The 24,412-nt window shown below is 31.7% G+C and overlaps 1 protein-coding gene across 5 annotated transcripts; it reads left to right on the top strand.

Moving 5' to 3' along the window:
- The first annotated feature begins 4,085 nt into the window (after positions 1-4,085).
- Positions 4,086-23,996, top strand: LOC143071488 (patched domain-containing protein 3-like). Of its 5 annotated transcripts, XM_076245815.1 has the most exons (7): positions 4,087-4,372; positions 8,093-8,161; positions 14,278-14,390; positions 15,117-15,162; positions 17,310-18,329; positions 18,851-19,057; positions 22,437-23,996. In XM_076245815.1, the coding sequence occupies exons 5-7, from the start codon at positions 17,327-17,329 to the stop codon at positions 23,918-23,920; spliced, it is 2,694 nt and encodes an 897-aa protein (XP_076101930.1). In that variant the 5' UTR covers positions 4,087-4,372; positions 8,093-8,161; positions 14,278-14,390; positions 15,117-15,162; positions 17,310-17,326; the 3' UTR covers positions 23,921-23,996. The 5 variants fall into 5 exon arrangements, with proteins under 5 accessions (XP_076101931.1, XP_076101930.1, XP_076101929.1 ...); XM_076245814.1 differs by lacking the exon at positions 14,278-14,390; XM_076245816.1 differs by lacking the exons at positions 14,278-14,390; positions 15,117-15,162 and having other exon boundaries at positions 4,086-4,372.
- Positions 23,997-24,412: the final 416 nt, after the last annotated feature.

The following is a 24,412-nucleotide window of genomic DNA, read 5'->3' as shown; positions in this document are numbered from 1 at the left end:
TGTATGGATTTGTGTTTATATGCACATAACGGAAGATTGTTGAAAGAAATATTTTTTATATTGAAATGAATAATTTCTTATCTTATATATATGAGATAAGGTTTTATGTTAGATACTTAAATAGTAGAACTTACACATTCATGATTATGTGTAGTTCTTTGCTTCAATTTACAAATTTTGAGACAGAATGGCAATGCATATGAGAAAGAGAACCACAACTACGATATCAAACTCATTAGGTGAAGAAAAGAAAAAAACAATTGAAAAAGTAAAAGTTGAAAAAGCAATTCTTATAAATGTAGTTGGTATCAAAACAAACGTTATAAAGTGTTTTGAATTTGAAGAAAGCATTCTTTAGTTTCGAATGATGTTCTTCCAAGTCAAATCTATAGAGTACCAGAAGGATTTTTCTGTAAGGATGACGTATGAAAGGAACCATCATTTGGGAGTTATCTCAATTGTGACCTTGTCGTAACTATATAGCAATATTCCAGTAGGGCCTGTCTATTAAGTATATTATATCTCCCCGATGAAACGATGTTTAAAAGATCTTAAGAGCTTTCATTTCCTATCATAATTTGTTGATAGAAATTTCAATGAATCTTTTAAACCAAGAGTTCCAAGTAGTGATTTCGAAATCATCCCTTTGAAAATTTTATGAACGCCATTACATTGTTGTTCTATGTACCTCTACTTCTAGTTCTATGTTACACACTGTCTACACATGTTAACAAGCACACGCAAGAATGAAAATAATCAAAAACTCGTTTATTTAAAAGAACAAAAATTAATAAAAGTGTAATTACAGGGTTAAAAAATAAAAACAGATTTTTGCAGTTACGCCAGAAACTTCAACACACAAACTCGTAAGGCATCGGTTGTGTGGCTTGATTGGCACTTTCAGATAGTTGATTTCAGTTAACCATTGTTCTAGGGATGAAGTTGTATTTATAGGCATGCGTTGATGTGCTGACCCCGAAAAACCTGTTTTTGTGATATTACCTGGTTGTTATGGTTGGTCTTTAATTAAATCTGAAATGGTGACTGATGCTTCTTCATTCAAAATCTTATGCAGAAATATCAGCCTGTCTTATTTTCTGTGTGTAACTAGAGTTGACCAAAAAAGTGTCTGTGGTATGTAGATTAAATATCCTCAATCCCGGAAATACAGAGTGGACTTATCTTCGTTGTACCATTTGGATTTTGATTCAGATTCATGCTCGATGTGTGGTTTAATATACTCTCTCTTTAGTGCTAAACAGTTTTCATGTTATTCCCAATCATGACGTAATTGTAAACAACACGATTGGGTTTTTCGGTCACTCTAAAGATGAAATATTTTTCTGGTTGCAATGTCATCTGCCAGCGTCTGATCTTTTCTACATGTCGCGCAATATCTTTTTGCAGCGATGTGCAGGTCTGTTGGTCATTGATGCTTTTTTTACAGGACGGAGTCGTCAGCAAACAGTTGTAGAAACGTCTTTACCGTTGATTTACTGCATGAAACAATGGCGTTCAAGAACTGTTCACTTGGGATCACCGCAACGTTCTGCTTTTAATTGACTCATTTCACCATCTACACACACTCGCTGGTTTCGATGGGTTTTCCAAGCATTGATCCAGCTAAGTACATTCCCTTGGACATAATAGTAGACCCTCTTTTGTAAAAGCAACTGGTGTTGGACGGTGTCAGATACCTTAAATAAAACTGCCCCATTGATAACGATGACTATGTTCTAGTTGTAGTAACTACCAGCTATTCTCTTTTCCTCGAATGTGACATACTGAACTTAACACCGGGGTTGTACTTACAAAAGATGCACGACGGGTGCTATAGCAGGATATGTCTATCCTTTCGGAGCACCTGAGTTCACCCCCGGCTTTTTGATAGGGTTCGTGTTGCTCTATCTTTAGTTTTCTACGTTGTGTTTTTATACTTTTATTTTTGTCTTATAGTCGTTTTCCGTTTAAAACCGTTGCATCTCCATTTCGTTATTGACTGATGAGTTCATTTTCCCTTTGGATGTTAATCAGCTGAGCCATTCCTGTTACAAATATGTGTGTAGGAATTAATTTAAAAAAAGGAAAATTGTAAATGTTCTTAAGTCTTAAACAAAACCGAAAAAAAAAGATATATGAAACAGAACCAGATATTGCAGACGCACAAGAACAAATGAAGAATGAATATTTCAAAGATAATCTATTTATGAAATATCATAAAAGAGGGACGAAAGATACCAAAGGGACAGTCAAACTCATAAATCCAAAACAAACTGACAACGCCATGGCTAAAAATGAAAAAGACAAACAGAAAAACAATAGTACACACGACACAACATAGAAAACTAAAGAATAGACAACACGAACCCCACCAAAAACTAGGGGTGATCTCAGGTGCTCCGGAAGGGTAAGCAGATCCTGCTCCACATGTGGCACCCGTCGTGTTGCTTATGTGATTACAAATCCGGTAAATAGTCTAATTCGGTAGGTCATATTCATGAAAGGGAAGGGGATTGTAGTTACGACGTAAGGAACATATCCGATATCATTTGTGAAACGGTTATTCCATAACGGTCAACCAACTCGTGATGGCGTCCGTAAAATTTACGAAGGGATGATTTCAACTTCACCATTTGGAACTCTTGGTTTAATAGCTTCCTTGTGAGCAGCAAACCCCTATCAAGATAATCATGATAGGAAATGCAAGCACGGGAATATCGTATCAATTGGGAGATATATACCTCGTATGCAGGTGCAGCTGGAATGTTGCACACGTTTAGCCTTGGCAATCATACACAAACAACATGCCCATTTACCTGGTATAGCTATATGATGCTTAGTTTTCATAATGGTTGTATACTTTTATCGCAACTTTCATTTGTTTGTTTGGTTCTAGTTCAAAAATTAAAGAGCTGTTTAGTGAATAGGACAGGAACCTGAAGAAATTGTGTAGACAGTTAGAGGTCAAACTCAGTCGAATGGAAACAAAACTATCTTTACTATATTTGTCAAACATTTATTCCCACTACAATAAGTTTCACTATGACTTTAAAAAAAACACACATACTTTAAAGAACTATTTTTAATAGTCATATTTTGATAACAATAAAATAAATGGAAACTTACTTCTGCGTTTATTAATTCTTTTTGTCCTAAGACCATTATGGAGTAAGGCATTAAACAATGTTAAAGAAGTGTTATATAAATATAACTGTCTAATCTTGCTTTTGACAGTATCTTCATTATGTGCTGATCGGAGACTTAAATCGCGCAACAGCTACGCGAAAGGAGAGGTCATAAGTTTAGTAGAACCAGGGTTTAATATAAGCTTCTTATCAATCTACTATCAGTGGCACTTGATATTCTATGTCCAGTATATTTTCCGAACAGACAAACTCATTCATTGTTTTACACTCTCATATGACGTCAGCTATTGCTACATGGCTGCAACTGGGCATTTTTTTCAATCACAATTTAGTCAAGTAAGTTCAAGATAAGAGGAAATAGATGGTAAATGTTATACCATGTATACCGAATACAGTCATTTTCACAAGATACTTCAAATTACGGTGCACAATTATTTCTGTATTTAGATGCAATTAAAAAGATAAATAAATCTAAAGTAGAAATTAATAAAATAATATATATGTTGTAAAATTGTCAGAAAAAGTGTAGTAATGCATTTAATTTTTAGCCCTTACAAAAAATAAAATGAGATTTTTTTTTTTTCTGTATAACAACTTTCAAAAAAAGGTGTTTGTATTCAGCAATGTGCCTACATTTTTACATATAAAACAAACAAGTAAGCCAGGGGAAAAAATATTTAAAATATTTTTAACTTTTCTCGCTAATTATCATTTTGGCATGCTTTGATCACTGACAGGTTCAATAATCTTCATCAAAATAAAACAGTGACGTATCAAACAACACAACACGTTATCAAGACTGTCCTGAAGTATTAGTTTGTCCATCTTATCGTGAAGATATGAATGAATTAGTGTCTGAAAAAGTGGCCATATTTCAATTTCAATCAGATTACACATGTATGAAATGTTTATAATTGATAATTTAATATTGTGAATAATTGTGCAAGGTTTACTCTATTCTATGAAGTGATAATCAGTTTGCTTATAATCTCTTATCAAAAATATTGTATAAGCAATAAGCATAAGTCATCTGGTATAAATACGAACATTTGTGTACACCAGATTATTAAATATGAAGTTTTCCATTTGAAATCAGTGAAGCACTGAATGTCCTAGTGTTTGTTCAACCGAGGGTCATCGGGTGAAGTGAGGTGGTCATTTGTGAGTGACCATGGACGGTAAAGAATCATCATTTCGCAACTGATCGCACATCTTAGTTTTTTAAGGTCTGTATATATTTTATTCCATGATATTGAATTTTGTGTGGTAATATTTATTTAAAAAAGTTATTTCTATAAAAAAAAAACAACATGTAAATGTAATAGGTTATTGGTTTTATGTAACCACCTGTATCATTGAAATGGATTACTGGCTTTATCAAACAACGATCATCTTGTTATTAAAATGAATAAACATATTTAAATGGTTTCTATGTAAATATAGAGTGACTGAAGGAAATTGTTGTTGAAGTACGTTAAACTTGTAAACTTGTAAAATGAGGACTTTGTATTTCTTGATAACATTTTTAAATGCAGTTGTTTTAAGATAAAACTTTAGTTATGCCCGGATTTGTTTAGCTTAAGTTATAATTTAGTTGAATTACTTTATTCGATTCACGATTAAAATTATCAATTGTAGTATTATATTTCATGTCAGTAAAAAAAAATGTGTCTTATCTTTTACCTTGTCGGATGTGCCATATTAACACACCATCTACGTTGCCTCATAGTACCTTGATATGTTCATACCTCTTCATAAGTCTCCTGGTTGATATTCTTCGTCATGTACATGAAGTCATAGTTTTATATTACTCTATTTTTAAGTAAAAATCTAAAAGACAGCATAGGCAGTCTCGTTTGACAATGATTCCTTTGGGTAACAATCTGCTCTAATACCCTCTCAGCTATGAATTATTTATACGATGTCCAGACAATGTTTTTTTTTATTTATAAAAACAAATTTATAATCCATAAAAGTACATGTAACCATATTGACCTGTGTTGATGACTTGTGATTGAAAGTGTCAAATGTTAGATAAGATAAACGACGAGCTTGTCTTGATTTATATACCTGTCAAAGATTGTTAATCAGTTTATAAGCAAGGCCATCTTGTGAATTTCTATTACACGTTCATTATAAAATTATCAAAACAAAGTCAATCAGAAACATGAAAATCAAAGAAAAAAGGAGAGCAGATATCTTGATTTCTTAAACACTCATTGACAGTATAAAACTACCAACAATTAAGCATATTAGGTTCTGAAAAGTATATTAATTTTCAAAGCTGTTCTTATGAGAAAGCCTTTTGTTGCTTTTAAAGAGATCACAAATTTGTTATTGCAAAATGCCACTTTATCAGTACTAAGAAAACATGTGATTAATATGGTTAAAATGTACGTGCTTTAAATATGCGTTTCATATTTCGGAATTATTTCTAACATATCCTACAGTGTACGTGTAATCCTTTTTCAAACAAATACATTTTAAATTCAACAGACAATGTGATTTAATTTGCATTCTTAAATAACATTCCTATATATGTCTACAAGGGTGTATCTTTAGTTATTCTACTACATGTATGTCTATTCTTTTTTAAATCCTTTTATGTTTATATAATAGCGTACATAGATTATTCTTTTCAATCTAAGTTTATCAGTTCTTGTTAAGAACATGTATGATTACAATGCCATTAATCCGTTTTTCTATCATCGTCTATTGTTACTATTAAAGCTCTTTTTGTATGTTGGTAAAACTTGTCAATCTTAATACTATTATGTAATCTTAGTTCTTTGGTAACCTCTGAAAATTGTTTATCTTTATAATTTGTCGACTACAATAAAGTCTTCAGTCGGAGTCAGCCTTTTGAAATGACACCATCAGTCCGTTTAAGATAAAAATGAAAATCAGTACTGAAAGTCATCGTTTGTATTTGCTCTACTAGTTTGTGAGTTAGTACGTGAAAAAAAAACTGTCAAAATAGGTGCTATTTGGGTACCGTCACATTACTCACATTAACTGGATTTTTTTTTTATAATAAATTCTTGATTTCAAATCTATAACGCTCTATATAATCCAACCTATGTGTCCTGAAGCAATAGCCTTAGCGTATTTAGTGTTCAGAAAATATATTTTATAACATGAAAAATATTTTCTATATAATCCTATGAAAATGTTAAAAAATAAGTTTGATTTATCAAATAAACAATTTTCGAATTGTTATTATAGTGACTTTAATCGTTGTAAACTTTCCCCATATTTGCCTCAAAAAGAGGTTCGGAAACGACAGTACATATCATATTCTGGAGGGAGGGGGCAAAATAATTTATTCTTACGGAATATTGATTTTACACGTCATGTTATTTACTAGTCTCTTGTATTTTTGCCGCGCCAATAACAATTTCACTCTTGTTCACAATTATCTCTCGACCACAGTTACCGTGCACGTGCCGAGCACATGTGTTCCTTATTTTTCTTTGTAGTTTTTTTGAACTGTTGTAGGTATTTTCTACATCTTTATTTTGGCCATATATGTTGTCTTTTTCTTCAACTTAAAGTTTTTTTATTTAAGAATTGAATGCTTCTTTTTGTAAATTTATTGGGGTGTAAAAGCGTTGACCGAAGTACATTTTGTATGAAGCGCGGAAGCGCTTCATTCTAAAAATGTACGCACTCTCAACGCTTTTACAACCCTATTAAGTTACAAAAAGAAGCATTCAATACTTATAATTACATTTTTTAGCTATGATCATGAAAACACGAATTTTATATATTTTATTATTTAATTCACCTATGCACTTTATTGTTGGAGCACGTGTTATCATGAATGAAAAGTTGTATTGAGCAATGGAACTGCTTACGGAATAACACGTGATGTGCAGTTAGCCAATCAGAAAAAAATATTATAATGAAACATACATCTAATGTAATTATTACCATGTGATTACCCCTTTGTATAGTTTGCTGGTGGTTTTTTTTTAACACTACTACCCAAGATCTGCAATAAATACAAGATTCGAATATGACAAATTCATTTAAATATAATAAAGACCAAGTAAAAACCCAAAAGGGAACATTTCAGAAAAATCAAAAGCGCCTTGCAGTTAAAAACATTAGTGCGTTTTTCAGGGTCAGCACTAAACGACGTAGCTGCCAAAAGGCAGCAAAAGCATTGAATTGATACAATTGTGATTTATTGTAAATGATAAACATTCGTCAAAATAAAACATAAATAGTCGTTTATGGACATATTACAATATCATGAACATGGATGACCAGTACTAACTTATTCCAAACAAAGCATGACAATTCATTAAAATAAACCGAAAGACTTAAGTAAAACTGAAAATATATTACTTTTCTTATATTAAAGATTATATAATTACATAAGATGTTTGTTTCATTATAATACATTATTCTGATTGGCTAACTGGCAATCTCGTGATATTCCTTAATCAATTGCATCACACAATGCAACTTTTCATTCATGATGACACGAGGTCCCACAATAAAGTGCACAGGTAAATGAAATAAAAATCTGATAAAAGGCGTGTTTCCATGATCCTATAGGTAAAAATGTAATTATAAGTATTGAATGCTTTTTTTGTAACTTTATAGGGTTGTAAAAGCGTTGACCGTCAGCACATTTTTAGTATGAAGCGCTTCCGCGCTTCATACAAAATGTACTCTGGTCAACGCTTTTACACCCCCAATAAATTACAAAAAAGAGCGTTCTATTCTTAAATAAAAGATACAAAAAATCCTTCGCATTCTATAATTTTTACCATTTTTTACAAAATTAATATTTTCGGACTGATTCGCTTCAAGTAGTTTATTAGGCTTTTATGATCTTGAAATTTTAAAGTTGTAACACAGGTAAAGTATCCCTGGCCATTTCTCCGTGACTTGCTTCGTCATCCGTTAATATGCATTATTTGATAACATTTTAGTGGACTGCAGTATTGTACATTTGGAACATTTACAAGAAAACCTACAAATTAAGAAGATAAAACACCTCGGTAAGTATGTTTTTACATATATAATTTATACTCTAATAAAAGATTCTGCTACTGTGTCATTGTTCATAATTCCGGTATTAAAACGAGAAAATTTTGAAAAAAAAGTTGCATTAATACGTCTACGTTATTTTGTCACTTGTGGATAGTTGTCTCATTGGCGATCATACCACATCTTCTTATTGTTATACGGATTTTCAGTCAAATTGACTGATTTCTTGGTGATTAACAGGACACTCTCTGCATCCGATAGAAAGTCGTCCATTTTTGAAAATCATTTTGAAATATATGCTTCTGAATTAGAATAGTCAACAACGTAGATTCCAAGAATCTTCAATTTTGCATCAAGCTACTGCGGATATAAGAGTTGAAGCAATGTTTCGTGAACATCTGCAGGGCTTGTACTTTTTAAGAGGGGCATTGAAGCATCACGCCATTAACTATTATTGTCTATTTTTGGGATAAAAAAATTATTAGAAATTCAATTACGAAGTGTAGATTAAAATCATTTTGCTTCAGAAAAATTGTAATATATAGTTTAGAAATGTACATGTTAAAAACATGTCATATTAGACACTTAACTCGTAGAACAATAACAGTTACTATAAATCAAGACGGTTCAATCAGGAAGTTAAAAATGCTGTATCGTAAGGTCAGGTGGAAATAAATAAACTATTATAGTGATATTATATTTGGGTTAAAAAGTATAACGTAAACATTTCTGTATATTTTAACAGTAATTAAAGTAATGTACCTGACTCAGTTATACTTCACTGACTACAGACAGACAATATTTCATTTGCATATATTTATATAAATGTATTGTATATATCCAACCGTGCTATAGACTTTATGTAACAACATATCTTGTATGTATAATTATATATATAACATACAAGTGTGTTTGGTGCGTGTCAAATGTAAATGTAAAGATATTTGTGTCTTAATGTTTGACTCGGTTCATTTTTAATTTTGATAAAGTTTTGACGTATTTTATTCTCAGTTGAGTTTCACGGAGAGATTTAGTTAGCATATTTAGAAAAAGTATGTGCATATAAAGTAAACTGTGTGCATACATAGAATACGAAATTCGGAATGTCCAGATATTGAAAAGTATGTGCATTTTTAAACATATGTTTGCATGAGGCAACTACGGTGTGCCATATATTAGCCTTCTAACCCAAATGAGCGCATGTCAATTAAAACACGTGTTACTTGTGCGTACAAGTTGTATAACCCGATCGTGAGCACAAGTTGTTTAACTCGTGCGCACAAGTTTTGTAACTCGCGCGCCCAAGAGAGTAGCATGGAACTCCAGGGCTTCCGTAATAGACCTTTTCAACATCTATCGACACCTACAGTTGAGACCGACTACGACAGGTAAAATATGAGTCTCAAAAATTAAAAAAAAAAATAAATCATTATTGATTTTATTGCTTTCATTGACAATGATAGAACTTTCCTACAGAGTCCAAATAACATGGATTTTTTTTAATTTATTATAAAGAAAATGATGGACTTTAAGTCACATTTCATCTTTTTAGACGTTGAGCTTCTAGCTGTCCTGGTGGAATTTGGAAAATGAAAAGAACAAAGCATATTTAATTGTAGTTGATATTTAATTAAACAATGTTTTATGTCTGTTGACAAGGGCGGCACATGTTTCCACAATGTCTGTTAGTTTTGGCCTTGCATGCCTCCATAATGTACTGAATACTTTGTATATTTTAAATTCACCAATTTGGTGTTCCACTTGAATTCTGTATTCACCAATCACGCGATTAAATTTTCTGCTCTTTCTCTCAAATGTTATGGCTAACGATTAATTTGAGGTGTTGTACTAAATGGTGTAACTAAAAGAGGGACGAAAGATACCAAAGGGACAGTCAAACTCATAAATCTGAAACAAACTGACAACGACATGGCTAAAAATGAAAAAGACAAACAGAAAAACAATAGTACACATGACACAACATAGAAAACTAAAGAATAAACAACAAGAACCCAACCAAAAACTAGGGGTGATCTCAGGTGCTCCGGAAGGGTAAGCAGATCCTGCTCCACATGTGGCACCCGTCGTGTTGCTTATGTGATTACAAATCCGGTAAATAGTCTTAATTCGGTAGGTCACATTCATGAAAGGGAAGGGGATTGTAGTTACGACGTAAAGAACATATCCGATATCATTTGTGAAACGGTTATTCCATAACGGTCAACCAACTCGTGATGGCGTCCGTAAAATTTACGAAAGGATGACGATTTGGATAAACTTTGTCTCCAAGGAGAACACAGTCCCCCGGGAAATTCAGCGGATTATTTCTCCTTATTTAGATTCAAAACCTCTCTTATGTATGGTCATAGATGAGATACAAAAAAAAATCTTTAGTACGAAAAAACTTGAAAAAGGTACAAAACTTTGTTCCGGAAATTGGATATAGAGAAATAAATTCTGACCCGATGAAAACAAAATAAAATATAGCAATGACAGTGTATAGATAAAATCACGGAAATTTGATCAACTTCTTGTAAGAAACCCAAAGGTCATTTTCAGGAACGGGGGAAGGACACTATGACGAAGGGACAAGGTATGTTGTTCTCGGGACATCAGCCACCGATCTCTAAACCCCTGCTTAGCACTGTCCATATTGATTTTGCAATGTCAACAAGCTCTACGTATTAACTAACAATTTGAAATATAAATTCCACACACAGGTATGTAAAAAAATGCACTGCTTAAGATGTTGTAACATTAAAACGAGAAGTCAATTATATTTTTTTTTCAAAATTTACTCATGAAAAACATCAACGCTAACATAATATCTTGAAGCGGAGAAGTCCGCCGTTGATAAAAAAAATCAGATGTTATATTTTCAAGTTCCTTAGACCTACAAAATCAATATGTGATTATCCCTCCAGAAATTGAATATGTACAGCAACTAAGGTGAAGATCGGTTGAAAAATACCAATTTGGTCGTGTTCACAAGTGTGATACGGACGTACGGACAGTCCAGTAATTATTTTTCATAAATTTTGGAAAATTTCATAAAAGCTTTTACACAACAAATTAATCGTTACTTACATAAAATTGAAGAGAAAGCGGATCAGGATGCAGAATGGTTGCTGTATTTGTTTTAATCAATTCAACATGAAATGTCGTGTAAATACATACAAAATTAAAATATTATATGACAGAGACAAATATTTATTTATTCATTTGGTTGATATATATTCTGAAGCTATATAGTCAAGACAGTATATAACCTCCAATCCAATATGTTACGTATTGGTAATCATGATGGTTCTTGTCTTTGAGACGACCCATCCATTTTACCTGTAAACTGTAGGTGTCATTACCGAGAGATGTTGAAAAGGTCTATTGTTCACCATAGGTAAAAATTACTTTATAACACTGTTCAGAGAAAGATATCAATCTAGATGTCCAAATTGAATATTTAAAAACTCAGATTTAAAAAAGATAATTGTATTATTATGTATCTTTAACTTAACGGACAGGAATATTTTACTGACAATGTAAGTTTCAACTTCTTCATTATTAACATATTGACACGGAATTAATTGACTCTAGTTTGTTTAACTTTTCTATTTTCGAATAAATATTCATCAGATTGCATGTTTATAACACCGAAACAAAAGATTTGAATGAGCGTGTTTTTGTAAAGAAGCTAGCTCATATCCTTATAAAGAAATGTAATATTTGCCACTGTACATATCGTAATGATGTAATGTTTAAATTCATTGAATTATTAGTATTTTACGAATAGTTCACATAGAAAATAAAAATTAAATTAAAAAATATGTATATTAATTAGTTCATATATGATGATATACAATGCATTAAGTATAAAGACTTCATAACAGTCAGAGGAGAACACGACCTTGTGAAATGCCAAGATATAGGTATCGACAGATTGTAGGATCGTGACTGAACTGGTTCATTCAACCTATGCCAACATTTTGAAATTTAGGTATAAAATTGTGTGAAAAAATGTTGGCATAGGTTGAATAATTTGGTACAGATTAAGTGTTATAAAAACATAAATTAATTAGGGGCTAATCAATCTACAACCAGTTTAAACCTAGCGTTGATGTTTACTCAATATACAATTTCTTTTACAAGTACTAGTGAAAATGTAGGTAACTGTGTGTGATGAGTATCTCTATTTCATAAAGGAATAAGTTTTAAATTAGTATAATGAAATAATGAGGGGAAAAAGGATTTTATGAATTTTTATTTAAGGAACAATCATCTAGTCATATTGAATATCTATGAGTGTCATTTTCATGAATAATATAGAAATTTATGATAAAAATATTCAATTTTATGTAAAAGAGATTCCTTCAAATACAATGGCATAACACCACTATTGAAACTCATGAATTTCATAGATACTGACTCATGTAAAATATCTATTTTAAATGTTCACTATTAATTCCAACACATTCAGAGAATAAAACAAACTTCACAAATATTCCGATTGCCTCAAAAGTCATACTATAGGATATGAATTGATGCTGCATCTACACAAGCAACTGGTGTCATGTTGTTATCATTTAGTAAAAAAACGAGACATAGCGATACTACATTCCGTCGGCGACCACAAATATTCACTCTGTGGTTAAAGTTTTTGAAATTTTAATAATAACTTTCTTAAACTATTTTAAAATTTTAATAACTTTTTTATACTATCCTGGATTTGTACCAAACTTGGACAGAAGCTTGTTTATGATCATTAGATAGAATCCAGAGGTAAATTTTGTAAAACAAAAAATCCATTTTTTTTCGTATTTTACTTATAAAAGGACTTACTTTTTTCTGCCAGGATACAATACATTCACTCTATTGTTAAAGTTTTTAAAATTTTAATAACTTTCTTATACTATCCTGGATTTGTACCAAACTTGGACAGAAGCTTGTTTATGATCATTAGATAGAATCCAGAGGTAAATTTTGTAAAACAAAAAATCCATTTTTTTTTCGTATTTTACTTATAAAAGGACTTACTTTTTTCTGCCAGGATACAATACATTCACTCTATTGTTTAAGTTTTTAAAATTTTAATAACTTTCTTATACTATCCTGGATTTGTACCAAACTTGGACAGAAGCTCACAACTCAATATATGATGAATAAAAACAAACACAGAGTACTTGAATTTTCTAAACTACCCGTAAAACAAAGTAAATAAATAGTGCACTGTCAAACTGCCTATAAATGAACCAAATAATCATTTTTTTTTAAATTATTTTGCAAAATTAAGGTGGTACCTAACACTACAGGGAGATAACTCTAAAATTAGCTCAACGTTTTAATTACGTTGCGTTGTTAAGGGAATATTAAGCTTTTCAATGTTCAAAATAAGTGTTTGTCAAAGTGCTATATAACCAGTGTAATTTTTCTGATCAAACAGTTGGTTCAAATTTTTCGAAATTTTTATATTTTTGTCAAAAGATCAAAGTAAATACTATGTCAAAATTTTATGAAAATTAAACGAGCCAAATTAATTTTAGTGATGGTGTTGGGTACCACCTTAATTTGATTTAAAAAAAAAAAATTCTGTTGAAGTATGTTATACATGTATTTGTATATTTTGTTGCTTGTTAAAGTATGTTTCATATTTAATACAACAAAATAATGAAGAAGAAAAAAGAAAAAAGAAAATTGCACAATTGAAACATTTTTTTGTCTCTTTTTTCTCAAGTTTTGTTATGTGATTAATTTTAGAAATTTAGTCTTATTTCATTTTTATAATAATTTAATATTTATACTCAATTTTGCTAGAATCAAGGGTTCTATTTTACAATTTTTGTCTCTTTAGAATTTGTTTATAATTCCATTTTTTACTACAACATAATTTTGCAAATACTTTATTTTTGTTTGTGAATTTTTAAAGAGGAATATTTAATGCTTAAAAATACTGACTGTATTTTACCTTTTATTAATTAATAATTGTTATAACAACACCTTTTGTATTTTGTTTGTAGGCATAGGTTGAATTTATTTTTATCAAATGTTGGCATAGGTTGAAGACACCCCTGAACTAAGGTTGATAACAATAATATTTATTTTATACCGATAAAAACAATATTTAGATTTGTAGTGTCATAAGTATGTTTGTCAATGAGACAACTACATTTGTGTGTATATATCAGAGACCAAATAAAGTGGATGTTAGCAACTATCAAAGGTCACTGTACGACCTTCAACTAGGAAGTACATGTAAGTCAGCTATTTAGCTAGACATTACAATATGTATAATAATTCAAACAAGAAAAAAAGAACGGATTTATTAGGAAAAACATGTATGACAGACATAAAACCAATGGTAACCACTGAATTACAGGTTTAAGCTTGGGACAAGCACATTAAGAACGTGGCGGGGTTAAATATGTTTGTAAGTGCTCAATACTTCCCTAACCTGTAATAGTAACACAGCAAACACACTTATAATACAATTAGTTGGGATGAATTCAGATTGGCAAAAAGCACAAGAAAAACCAAAAAGAACAAACGACAAAAGAAAAAAGACAAATAGTATCGATATAAGAGTACTACTGTCTTATAGCTACTGAAAGCTATTACAAAGCCAGATAATATAATAAATGAATCATGTTGTCCCCAAACAAAAATATCCATTAGTACACAATCAACAGATGTAGTCGTCTGAGATAATCACAACATGTGGTGTGTTACGCCAAACTACAAGTATCCACAGGATGTAGGACAGTAATTGTCCACAACAGTATACATAGCAATAAATTATAACAAAATCAATGTTAGTACCGATAAAGACACTATTCAAAGAGCTTGCTAAAGGTCTTGATGGATATGTTAATTCAAAGAATCACATGTGTTGTCCAGTTGTTGTCAAAAACAAAAGTACATAAAACGAAGATAACAGAATAAATACAATGTTGAAAAGTAAATCTATAATTTCAGATAATCTTTTCTCGAAGAAAGAACTTTGTTTGAAGAACAAATGAAGGTAAGAAGATTATAAAGTATAGCTCGATAAAAACACTGCTATGGCCATCTTGACCTTGCCCTGGGTGAACTTTTGCTCAGTATTTTCGTATTCAACAGTTTAAACCTAGTCAGCCTATTGTCTTGATGACAAATGAATCGGATACAAAGATTCAATAAACCATAATTTCTTTCGTCCACCTGTCCTTATCTTTGTACGGAGGCTTCTTAAAAAGGTCATACTTTTAACGGATTGCAATCTTACTTGGGTATATGAGTTGAAGATAACTATGATTTTGAAGTCACGAGGTCTAAATTAATACAAGAAGAGACCGACATTGTACAGATTAGACTCAATAAAGGATTGAATGAGTAGTAATTCGTTATTCGTAATTCGTAATTCGTAATTCATACGGAATGAAAACTCAACTCGTTACAATACAAACTATATACTGTTAATTATCACTTTGAAATGTGGAAGGCAGCTTTCCTAGTATGGAACTTGCGCTAACTCTACACTTATTGTAAAATAAAAATCCCTTAGTGTTTCGTGTTGTTTCATGTGAGTTTTTGTGAAGTACTTACTGCATTGTGAAGTTGTTCTTGTGTAAAATTCCACAGATTTCTGAAGCATACATGTGTGATGAATATAAGCTTATTATATAGATGATTGTTTTGATTTGTGTGGCAATAGTAGACAGTAAATTTTGTTAATTTCATCTTTCTGTGATAAAGTAAAAAGGAAAATATTAATACAGCATTTTCTTTTAAATTCTCACAATATATGGTGATCAACACATATTTTCATGATTTAAGATTTACATGTAGATTTACATGTAGTAAAAAATGCGTTGTTGATTTTTTTATTATATATAAGCTTATAATTTATTTCTATTAAATGATAATCATCAAAAATACCTCGTTAGAATTGATGTGTCAAGTGTTTGGTTAAGATTCGAAACCAATTGATATCCTTGTTCATTCAAGTATTTATACAAGAAAGAGCTCAGGGGTTAGATTAAGATGTAGCTAATTTTTTTATATCATATTATCACATTATTTTTTAAAGAAAAATGAAAACAATCGTGTGAAAAAATGTTTGATTCGCATTATTAAGTCTAAAATTGGGTCCAAACACATCCGTGTACGTTAAAAGAATACTTAAACGAAATTTTCGAGATTATACTATGAAATGTTCGATTTAATTTCAATGTATATATATGTATATGTATAAAGCAACTTCTGTCTACACAAACAAAAAAACCAATCATATTAAACGTAAAAGCAACTGGTCTGACAAGTGTTAGTTTAGTTTAAACATATTTTATTGTCCAAACACATTGACAATAGGATTAAACACTTAGAACGTCTTCTCCATTACATACAAATAATAAATAACCGAACAAAATAAAATAAACAAGTGTTTCAAACTGGTCCGTATTGTTTTGGTCCGTGTTTTTTTTGTGTCCTAGTTGTCTTTGAAAGGGTCCGTGTTATCTGTTATCTCCAAGACTGGTCTAAGTGGTTATAACATTTGGTCCGATTTGTCATGTTTTCATAATAAAAGAGTACATTACTTTGAAAAATTAAAAACAGAGGTCAAAAACCGATAAACAATTAAAAACAGAGACAACAAAGATTTAATACGAGAACATACACACAAAAAACAACCCCAACAGATGGTATAAACAATTCAAGACAGAGGTCATATGATATGGCATATAAATATTTTGAAAAAAATAGAACAAAAAGCAAAATGAAGATCAGGAAATGTATGCTATATAGAGATAGAGGAATTCGGTCTTTCGGTATCTCCTTTACATGTAATTGTTTTAAACTTCTTATACATTATGACGAGACTATGTAGGCAGTACTTTGACCTATAAATTATAATTGAAAACTTTTTATACATTGTGATTTGGATGGGGAGATGTCTGATTGGCACTCATACCACATCGTCTTATTTGTATATAGCTATCAATCAGCTTTAAAAGAAGAAACATGCACAAAATAGACGGGGAAAAAATCCGGTTTTTATTCATATTATAACAGAAGACAAGTTAAAAGAATATTTGCCATTGGAAAAATAAATGCTTATTTTTGCCAAAATCAAAACTTAAAAAAAAGGCTCAGCTGTATCTTATTTATATGTATCACCTTCTTTTTCAGACGGAAAGTGGGATATCATGGCTTGCATGTTTTTCTCTCGTTGCTATACTGCGCATGATCGGAGGTTAGCTAGCTTTTTTGGACGTTATGGACGATTGATAGCAAAGTATCCATGGCACATCGTCATCTTATCAATCCTAATAAACTTTCTTTTTGGTGTAGGCATAATAAACTTCGAACTAGAAACAAATATAGAAAAACAGTACTTTCTTGAAAATAGTCAAGCCTTCAAAGACAGAGAGTTTTTAAGAACACACTTTCCCTCTTCAGAAAACGATTTTCACGCATATTCACTGCCAGATTATGGATGTTTTGTTGAAGTCATCATTAAATCAAAGAAAGGAAGAAACATTTTCGAGAATCCTGTACTAACTGAATTTATTAACATTGACAATCTTATCAGAAATGATATTGTACTGAAAGATGGCAACATTTCCACCTATACAATGGAAGATCTCTGCGCTAAGAATAACAAAAAATGTGTAGTTTTCGGGGAGGAAGTTCTACATCCTAGTTTTATCTCAAACATGGCATCAAAAACTGTCACGTTTCCGCTTTATAATGATATCTTACTTTCATCTTTACTTGCACAGACAACGCTGAAAAATGGCCACGTGATTTCAGCAAATATGGTGAGATTAAGGTATTTTTTGTCGCAGAATCCAAATAGCACTTACAGGTTATCGAAATTATGGGTGGAAGAATTTATAAATTATATGGAAAATTTCAAAACGAACGAGACGTCTGTTGTATTTATGTATTATAATGCTATGGAGGACGAGATACAAAAGAGTGCGATGGCGGAAGCACACTTGTTTCCTTTAACTTTGCTACTGATGATCGTCTATGCCTCTATAGCTACTGCTGGGAAAAGAATTGACTGTATTCATGACTTACAAAATTTAGGACGTATTGGTGTATTTTGTGCTCTCTTATCGTTGGTACCAGCAGTTGGAATCGCCAGTGCCTTTGGGGTTAGATTTATGAATTCTGCTGCAACCATGCCGTTTCTTATCATTGGTAATTATGACTGTAAATGTAAAAGCAGTATTTATGATAATTTACATTTTGTAACGCATTTATAACAGAAGATGCTATGTGAGACTCTAACTCAAAGACAAAAAATGCATCCAGAAATCAACAAAAACTCTTAAACAAAGTTCTGCATCTAATTTCCTAAAAGGTTAAAGAAAAAAGACATTGAATATCGCCGTTAGATCTGAGAATAAAGTAAATAAATTATATGTATATGTATAAACAATTAAATGTTATTAATATACACAAAAAGAGAATCACATGCTTGTGTCAGGTCGAGTGTTTCAGTAGTAGATATAATTCTTTAAAAAAGGCAGAGTTCTGCTCTATGTTGTACTGAAGTGCATCAATAACAATTGTATAAATATAAAAAAAGAAAATGTGGAATGATTGCCAATGAGACAACTATCCACAAAAGACCAAAATGACACAGACATTAACAACTGTATGATTTGTTTAACTCGTATATATCTTTGTAGTTAGGCATTATTATTTTTAATCTTCAGGAATTGGGATAAATGATATGTTTATCATTATGTCTGGGTATGCTGAGACAATGGATAAAGAGAAAATGACCATAGACGAAAGAATGAAGCGAACATTGATGACAAGTGGGCTTGCCATTACAGTTACCTCCCTTACTGATGTCCTGACGTTTTTCATTGGTTACACATCTGAATTCAACACAATAAAGAACTTCTGTTTATATGCAGGTAACGAAATATCTCCTACGTTTGATAATTGTAGGCAATGACGGAATTAAGTGTTACCCTTGACTGTCCGTATTTCTGTAGTTCAACCCGTTCCATTTTCGCACTCTTACTTAAGTTTTACTCATTCAAATTTTATAAAACTTATCTACAATGCTAATAACTTAAAATCACAGACACCTTTTGAATTTGGGCAGTTAGTCACTTACCGCACTCTAACTGATCTACAATGCTAATAACTTAAAATCACAGACACCTTTTGAATTTGGGCAGTTAGTCACTTACCGCACTCTAACTTATCTACAATGCTAATAACTTAAAATCACAGACACCTTTTGAATTTGGACAGTTAGTCACTTATCGCACTCTAACGTCAGTTTTCCTCATTCAATTTTTATGAAACTCATACCGAATGATAAAACAAAAAGTTGCATCAAATTTGAGCAGTGAGTCACTTGCCGTTCTTGAGACATGCCCCTTCACAACATGGAAATTTACTTTTTTTTGTTTTGGTTTCTGCACTCTAACGTCAGTTTGCCTGATCAAAATGTTTTGAAACTCTAACACAATTGCTAATAACCGAATACGCAGACATAGTTTGAATTTTGACAGAATGTCATTAATAGTGCTAGAGTGATGCCCCTTTATAACATGGAAAATAGAAAATAATTCAGTTTCCTCACTCTTACTTCAGTATCATCCAAATTTTATGAAACTCATACCAGTGCCTAAAACCTAAACACACAGACAGCGTTCTGTATTTTCACATTTGTCATGTAAATTCTGTAATTTGAATAATCGGTTATATGAATAAAACTGATGTCATTTCATACAAACTGTGTCTCTTGTAAAAGAAAAAAAAATTACATCTGAAGACTTCTTTAAAACATAGGAAATCGACGATTCATTACCGATGGTTTCACAAGGGCATACGATACAGTTACAGGGAAGGTAATGACGTTGCTACCGTAAAATAATATTTTCTCGACGTCAAACTATGACATATCGGGAAAAGATGCATTTTTCGACTGATTTTTATCATTCAAACTGATTTAATTTGAAAACGAGTGCATGAACCCCTATTTTTTAAAACAGCAATTTGTTTCATTTTGAAAGGAGATTATGTGACCCAAATTTTATAAAACTGTAAATAGCGCAATTTTTTTAATTTTGATAAACATGCAGCAAAAATGACGTTTTTGTCGAGCCTGCAACTTTTGTTGCAGAAAGCTCGACATAAGGATAGTGATCCGGCGGCGGCGGCGGCGTTAGCTAACTTCTTAAAAGCTTTATATTTTAGAAGGTGGAAGACCTGGATGCTTCATACTTTGTATATATATGCGTCATGTTACGAAGTTTCTGTCAGTCACATGTCCAATGTCCTTGACCTCATTTTCATGGTTCAGTGACTACTTGAAAAAAAAGTTAAAATTTTTTGTAATGTTAAATTCTCTCTTATTATAAGTAGTAGGATAACTATATTTGGTATGTGCATACCTGGCAAGGTCCTCTAGCCCGTCAGACAGTTTTCACTTGACCTCGACCTAATTTCATGGATCAGTGAACAAGGTTAAGTTTTGGTGGTCAAGTCCATATCTCAGATACTATAAGCAATAGGGCTAGTATATTCGGTGTATGGAAGGACTGTAAGGTGTACATGTCCAACTGGCAGGTGTCATCTGACCTTGACCTCATTTTTATGGTTCAGTGGTTATAGTTAAATTTTTGTGTTTTGGTCTGTTTTTCTCATACTATATGCAATAGGTCTACTATATGTGTTGTATAGAATGATTGTAAGGTGTACATGTCTAGCTGGTAGATGTCATGTGACCTTGACCTCATTTTCATGGTTCAGTGGTCAAAGTTAAGTTTTTGAGTTTTGGTCTTTTTATCTAATTCTATATGCCATAGGTCAACTATATTTGGTGAATGGAAATATTTTATTATCTTTATGTCTGTCGCGCAGGTTTTATTTGACCGTGACCTCATTTTCACGGTTCATTGCACAGTGTTAAGTTTTTGTGTTTTAGTCTATTTTTCTTAAACTATAAGTAATAGGTCAACTATATATGTTGTAGAGAAGCATTGTTAGCTGTACATGTCTGCCTGGCATGGTTCATCTGACCTTGACCTCATTTTCAAGGTTCATTTGTCTATGTTTAGTTATCTTGGTTAATGTTCTGTTTGTGTGATAGTTGTAATAAAGCTTAGCTTTATACTTAGAACTATCAACATAATATCAATGATTAGTAAAGAAGGCGAGACATTTCAGCGTGTGCACTCTTGTTTCCTCTATTCATGAACATTTGATAAAGATAGAGTTATTTCGGAATTTTAATGATACTTATAAAATACAGAAATTACCGATTATTTAACAAAAAAACAATTTGTGTTTATCTTTTAAAACAAAAAAGTTATGGCTTTCTTTCGAAAAAGAAAATACGGACACAAATCTGAATTTTGAGCAAATATACAAAATTTCGACCTCATTTTACTCAAACAGTAGCACATGAAGGTATATTTTTTTATTACATATTTGATTTAATCAGGTAAAAATAGCCTATATGCAAATTTTCATCAACTTGTAAATACAGTTTCAAAACTGTATCGTATGCCCTTAACTGTAATGTCATTCATGTGCAGGTGGTCATTTTGTTTTACTTAACTGTTCAAACATCTTTTTTATACAGCTACTTTATTATTAATTTGGCACTTATTCTGTTTCCGTAGGGCGCAACCAATGAGGTATATGCTGACAGCACTCGCGTTTGACGAACTACATCATAATCCAGGACTTGGTTGCACAAACGTAGTTTAATGTTTAACGTCGTTTTTTAAAGTTAATAAATTTAATTCAATCTACTGATACACAAAACATATTATTGTCTTCTCTCCGAGGGTATCACCAGCACATAGTGTGCACGTAATTGTAGACATGAATTATCATTGATATGGTAATAATTATATAACAAACCAAATCAGGAGCCTGTAATTCAGTGGTTGTCGTTTGTTTATGTGTTACATATTTGTTTTTCGTTCATTTTTTTTTACATAAATAAGGTCGTTAGTTTTCTCGTTTGAATTGTTTTACATTGTCTTAAAACTATGGATTTTCTACCCCAGGAATAGATCAGGCAAAACCGGATACAAATTTTTGGTGTCCTCAATGCTCTTCAACCTTGTACTTTAACTGACCTTTTAAACTGGCTTGATTCAAGAGTCACTGATGAGTTTTTTTTGTAGACGAAACCCGCATCTGTCATATACAGTTCTAAGCCTGGGTTATAATGATAAATTTTATTTCAATCCGGTTTGGTGTGATCTTATTTAGTATTATTAGAAATTTAACAAAATGTGTAATGATACTTCATATATTTTGTAGGAATTGCAGTCTTCTTTTGTTATTTAAATCAACTTACTATTCTTGCACCTTGTCTGGTTATACACCAACGCCGGATAGACAGAAGGAAACATTCTTATACATGCCACGTGACAAAACCTAGAAAACAGCTACGAAAAGAAGGAAGATCATCGTGTTATGTTACTTGCTGTTCAGGCGAAAAACCAGTCAGCCGTTCAGAGACGGAAAGTATTCTTGAAACTTACCCAAAACGTGTTGTTCAATTTTTAGTCCATAATAAGATTTCAAGATTAGTTATACTAGCTGTGTATGCATCATATATCACTTTTTCAATTCTTGGAGTGCAATCTATTCAGCAATCAACAAAATTTTCCGATCTAGCAATTGAAGGTTCTAATTATTACACAGCAAATGTTTGGGAATATGATAATTATCCTCTAGAGTTACCGTTCCAAATTGTGTTCACTGAACCTGTTAATTATGAAAAGATAGAGATACGAGAATCCATTGATGAAATAGTGAAGAAGTTGAAAAATAATTCTTTAGTTCGAAATGACTTTGAAGTAAACTGGTTATCATCTTTCATTCAATATGACGGAGATAATATTCATGGAAAAAATTTCTATACAAGATTAAAACGGTTTGTAAATATGACAAATGCATTCAAGAATGATATAGTTTATTCTGACGATGGAGAATCAGTTATTGCATCGAGGATATATTTATTTAGTAGAAATGTTAGAACAACTGAGCTTCAAGCAGAATTTCTTTTATATGTGAAAGCCATTGCTGAGTCATCAGGTTTACCATGTATCATATACGCACCCATATTTGTGTTCTGCGAACAATATATCGTATTGATAAGCAGTACACTACAAACTGTAGGTTTTGCTGTAACAGCAATGTTTATTGTCACGTGCATATTTATGCCTCATCCTTCTATTGTCTTGATCGTCACAACTTCAATGATTTCTATTCTTCTTGGTGTTTTTGGATTTTTAAAACTGTGGGGACTTGATATCAGTGTTGTGACAATGATAGAATTAATTATTTCTGTTGGTTTTTCTGTTGATTTTAGTGCGCATATTTGTCACGCATATTTGTCATCAACGTCACGTGATAAACAAAACAGAGTTAGAGAAGCCATTGAACTTGCTGGTGGACCAATTATTAATGGTGGATTGTCAACAATTGTTGGACTTTCTATGTTACTTTTATCTAAAAGTTTTATATTTCAATCTTTCTTTAAAGTTTTATTTTTGGTCGTTGCTTTTGGACTTCTTCACGGGGTGATTATTTTGCCTATAATTCTTTCATTTATTGGACCTAAAGTTCGTATATTGCCAGAAGGAAAAGCCAATGTCATCATTCAGTCATTAATTTACAATAAAACAGTGGAGCCTGCGTTAAAACCATTAATTTTAAGTACAGAAGGCGACTGTGATGATTCAATCGAACCAAGGAAGCAATTCAAATGTGTACAAAATGGTTTAGATCGGACTTGATTTGAATGGATACATAATATTAAATTTTTGCTTATTGTATTAACAGTTGTTATTAAATTTATTGTAGTTTGTCATATTTGAACTATACAAAGACGTTACGCACGTTATTGCGTCAATACTGTGACAAAAATGCAGTTTAGGCATAAGACAATATTTGTAATTTATCGTTGTACTATTATCTATCATTAATTATCCGTTTGAACAATACGTTAACGAAAAAATACATATAAAATCAGTCTTTTATCCTTGGTTGTTATGAGACGCGTTAATTGTTGCTAGGGTGCTCTCTTCGAGGTCCGCGCTCTTGGTATATAAAGACACCGATTCTTTGTGTAAGTTTGTCATTTATTATTTGGCTGTCAACGAATAATAATCGCTCCTTAAAGTAATACCAGAAATTAAAGAAGAAGAATTTGAAGCTGGAAAGTAAGTTTGTAAACCTAGTTGAGTTGAAAACTTTGTGTTTTTGAAGCAAGCGGTTTTTAAAGTCTT

Source organism: Mytilus galloprovincialis, chromosome 4, assembly GCF_965363235.1.
Source record: "Mytilus galloprovincialis chromosome 4, xbMytGall1.hap1.1, whole genome shotgun sequence".
NCBI classification, from domain to species: domain Eukaryota; kingdom Metazoa; phylum Mollusca; class Bivalvia; order Mytilida; family Mytilidae; genus Mytilus; species Mytilus galloprovincialis.
This window is presented reverse-complemented; position numbering and strand designations above follow the sequence as displayed.

Coding starts and splice junctions, on each gene's coding strand:
- LOC143071488 (XM_076245813.1), top strand. CDS start 7,630: ATGATGACACGAGGTCCCACAATAAAGTGCACAG. Junction 8,162..17,309: donor TAAGAAGATAAAACACCTCG/GTAAGTATGTTT, acceptor CTTCTTTTTCAG/ACGGAAAGTGGGATATCATG. Junction 19,058..22,436: donor GAACTTCTGTTTATATGCAG/GTAACGAAATAT, acceptor TATATTTTGTAG/GAATTGCAGTCTTCTTTTGT.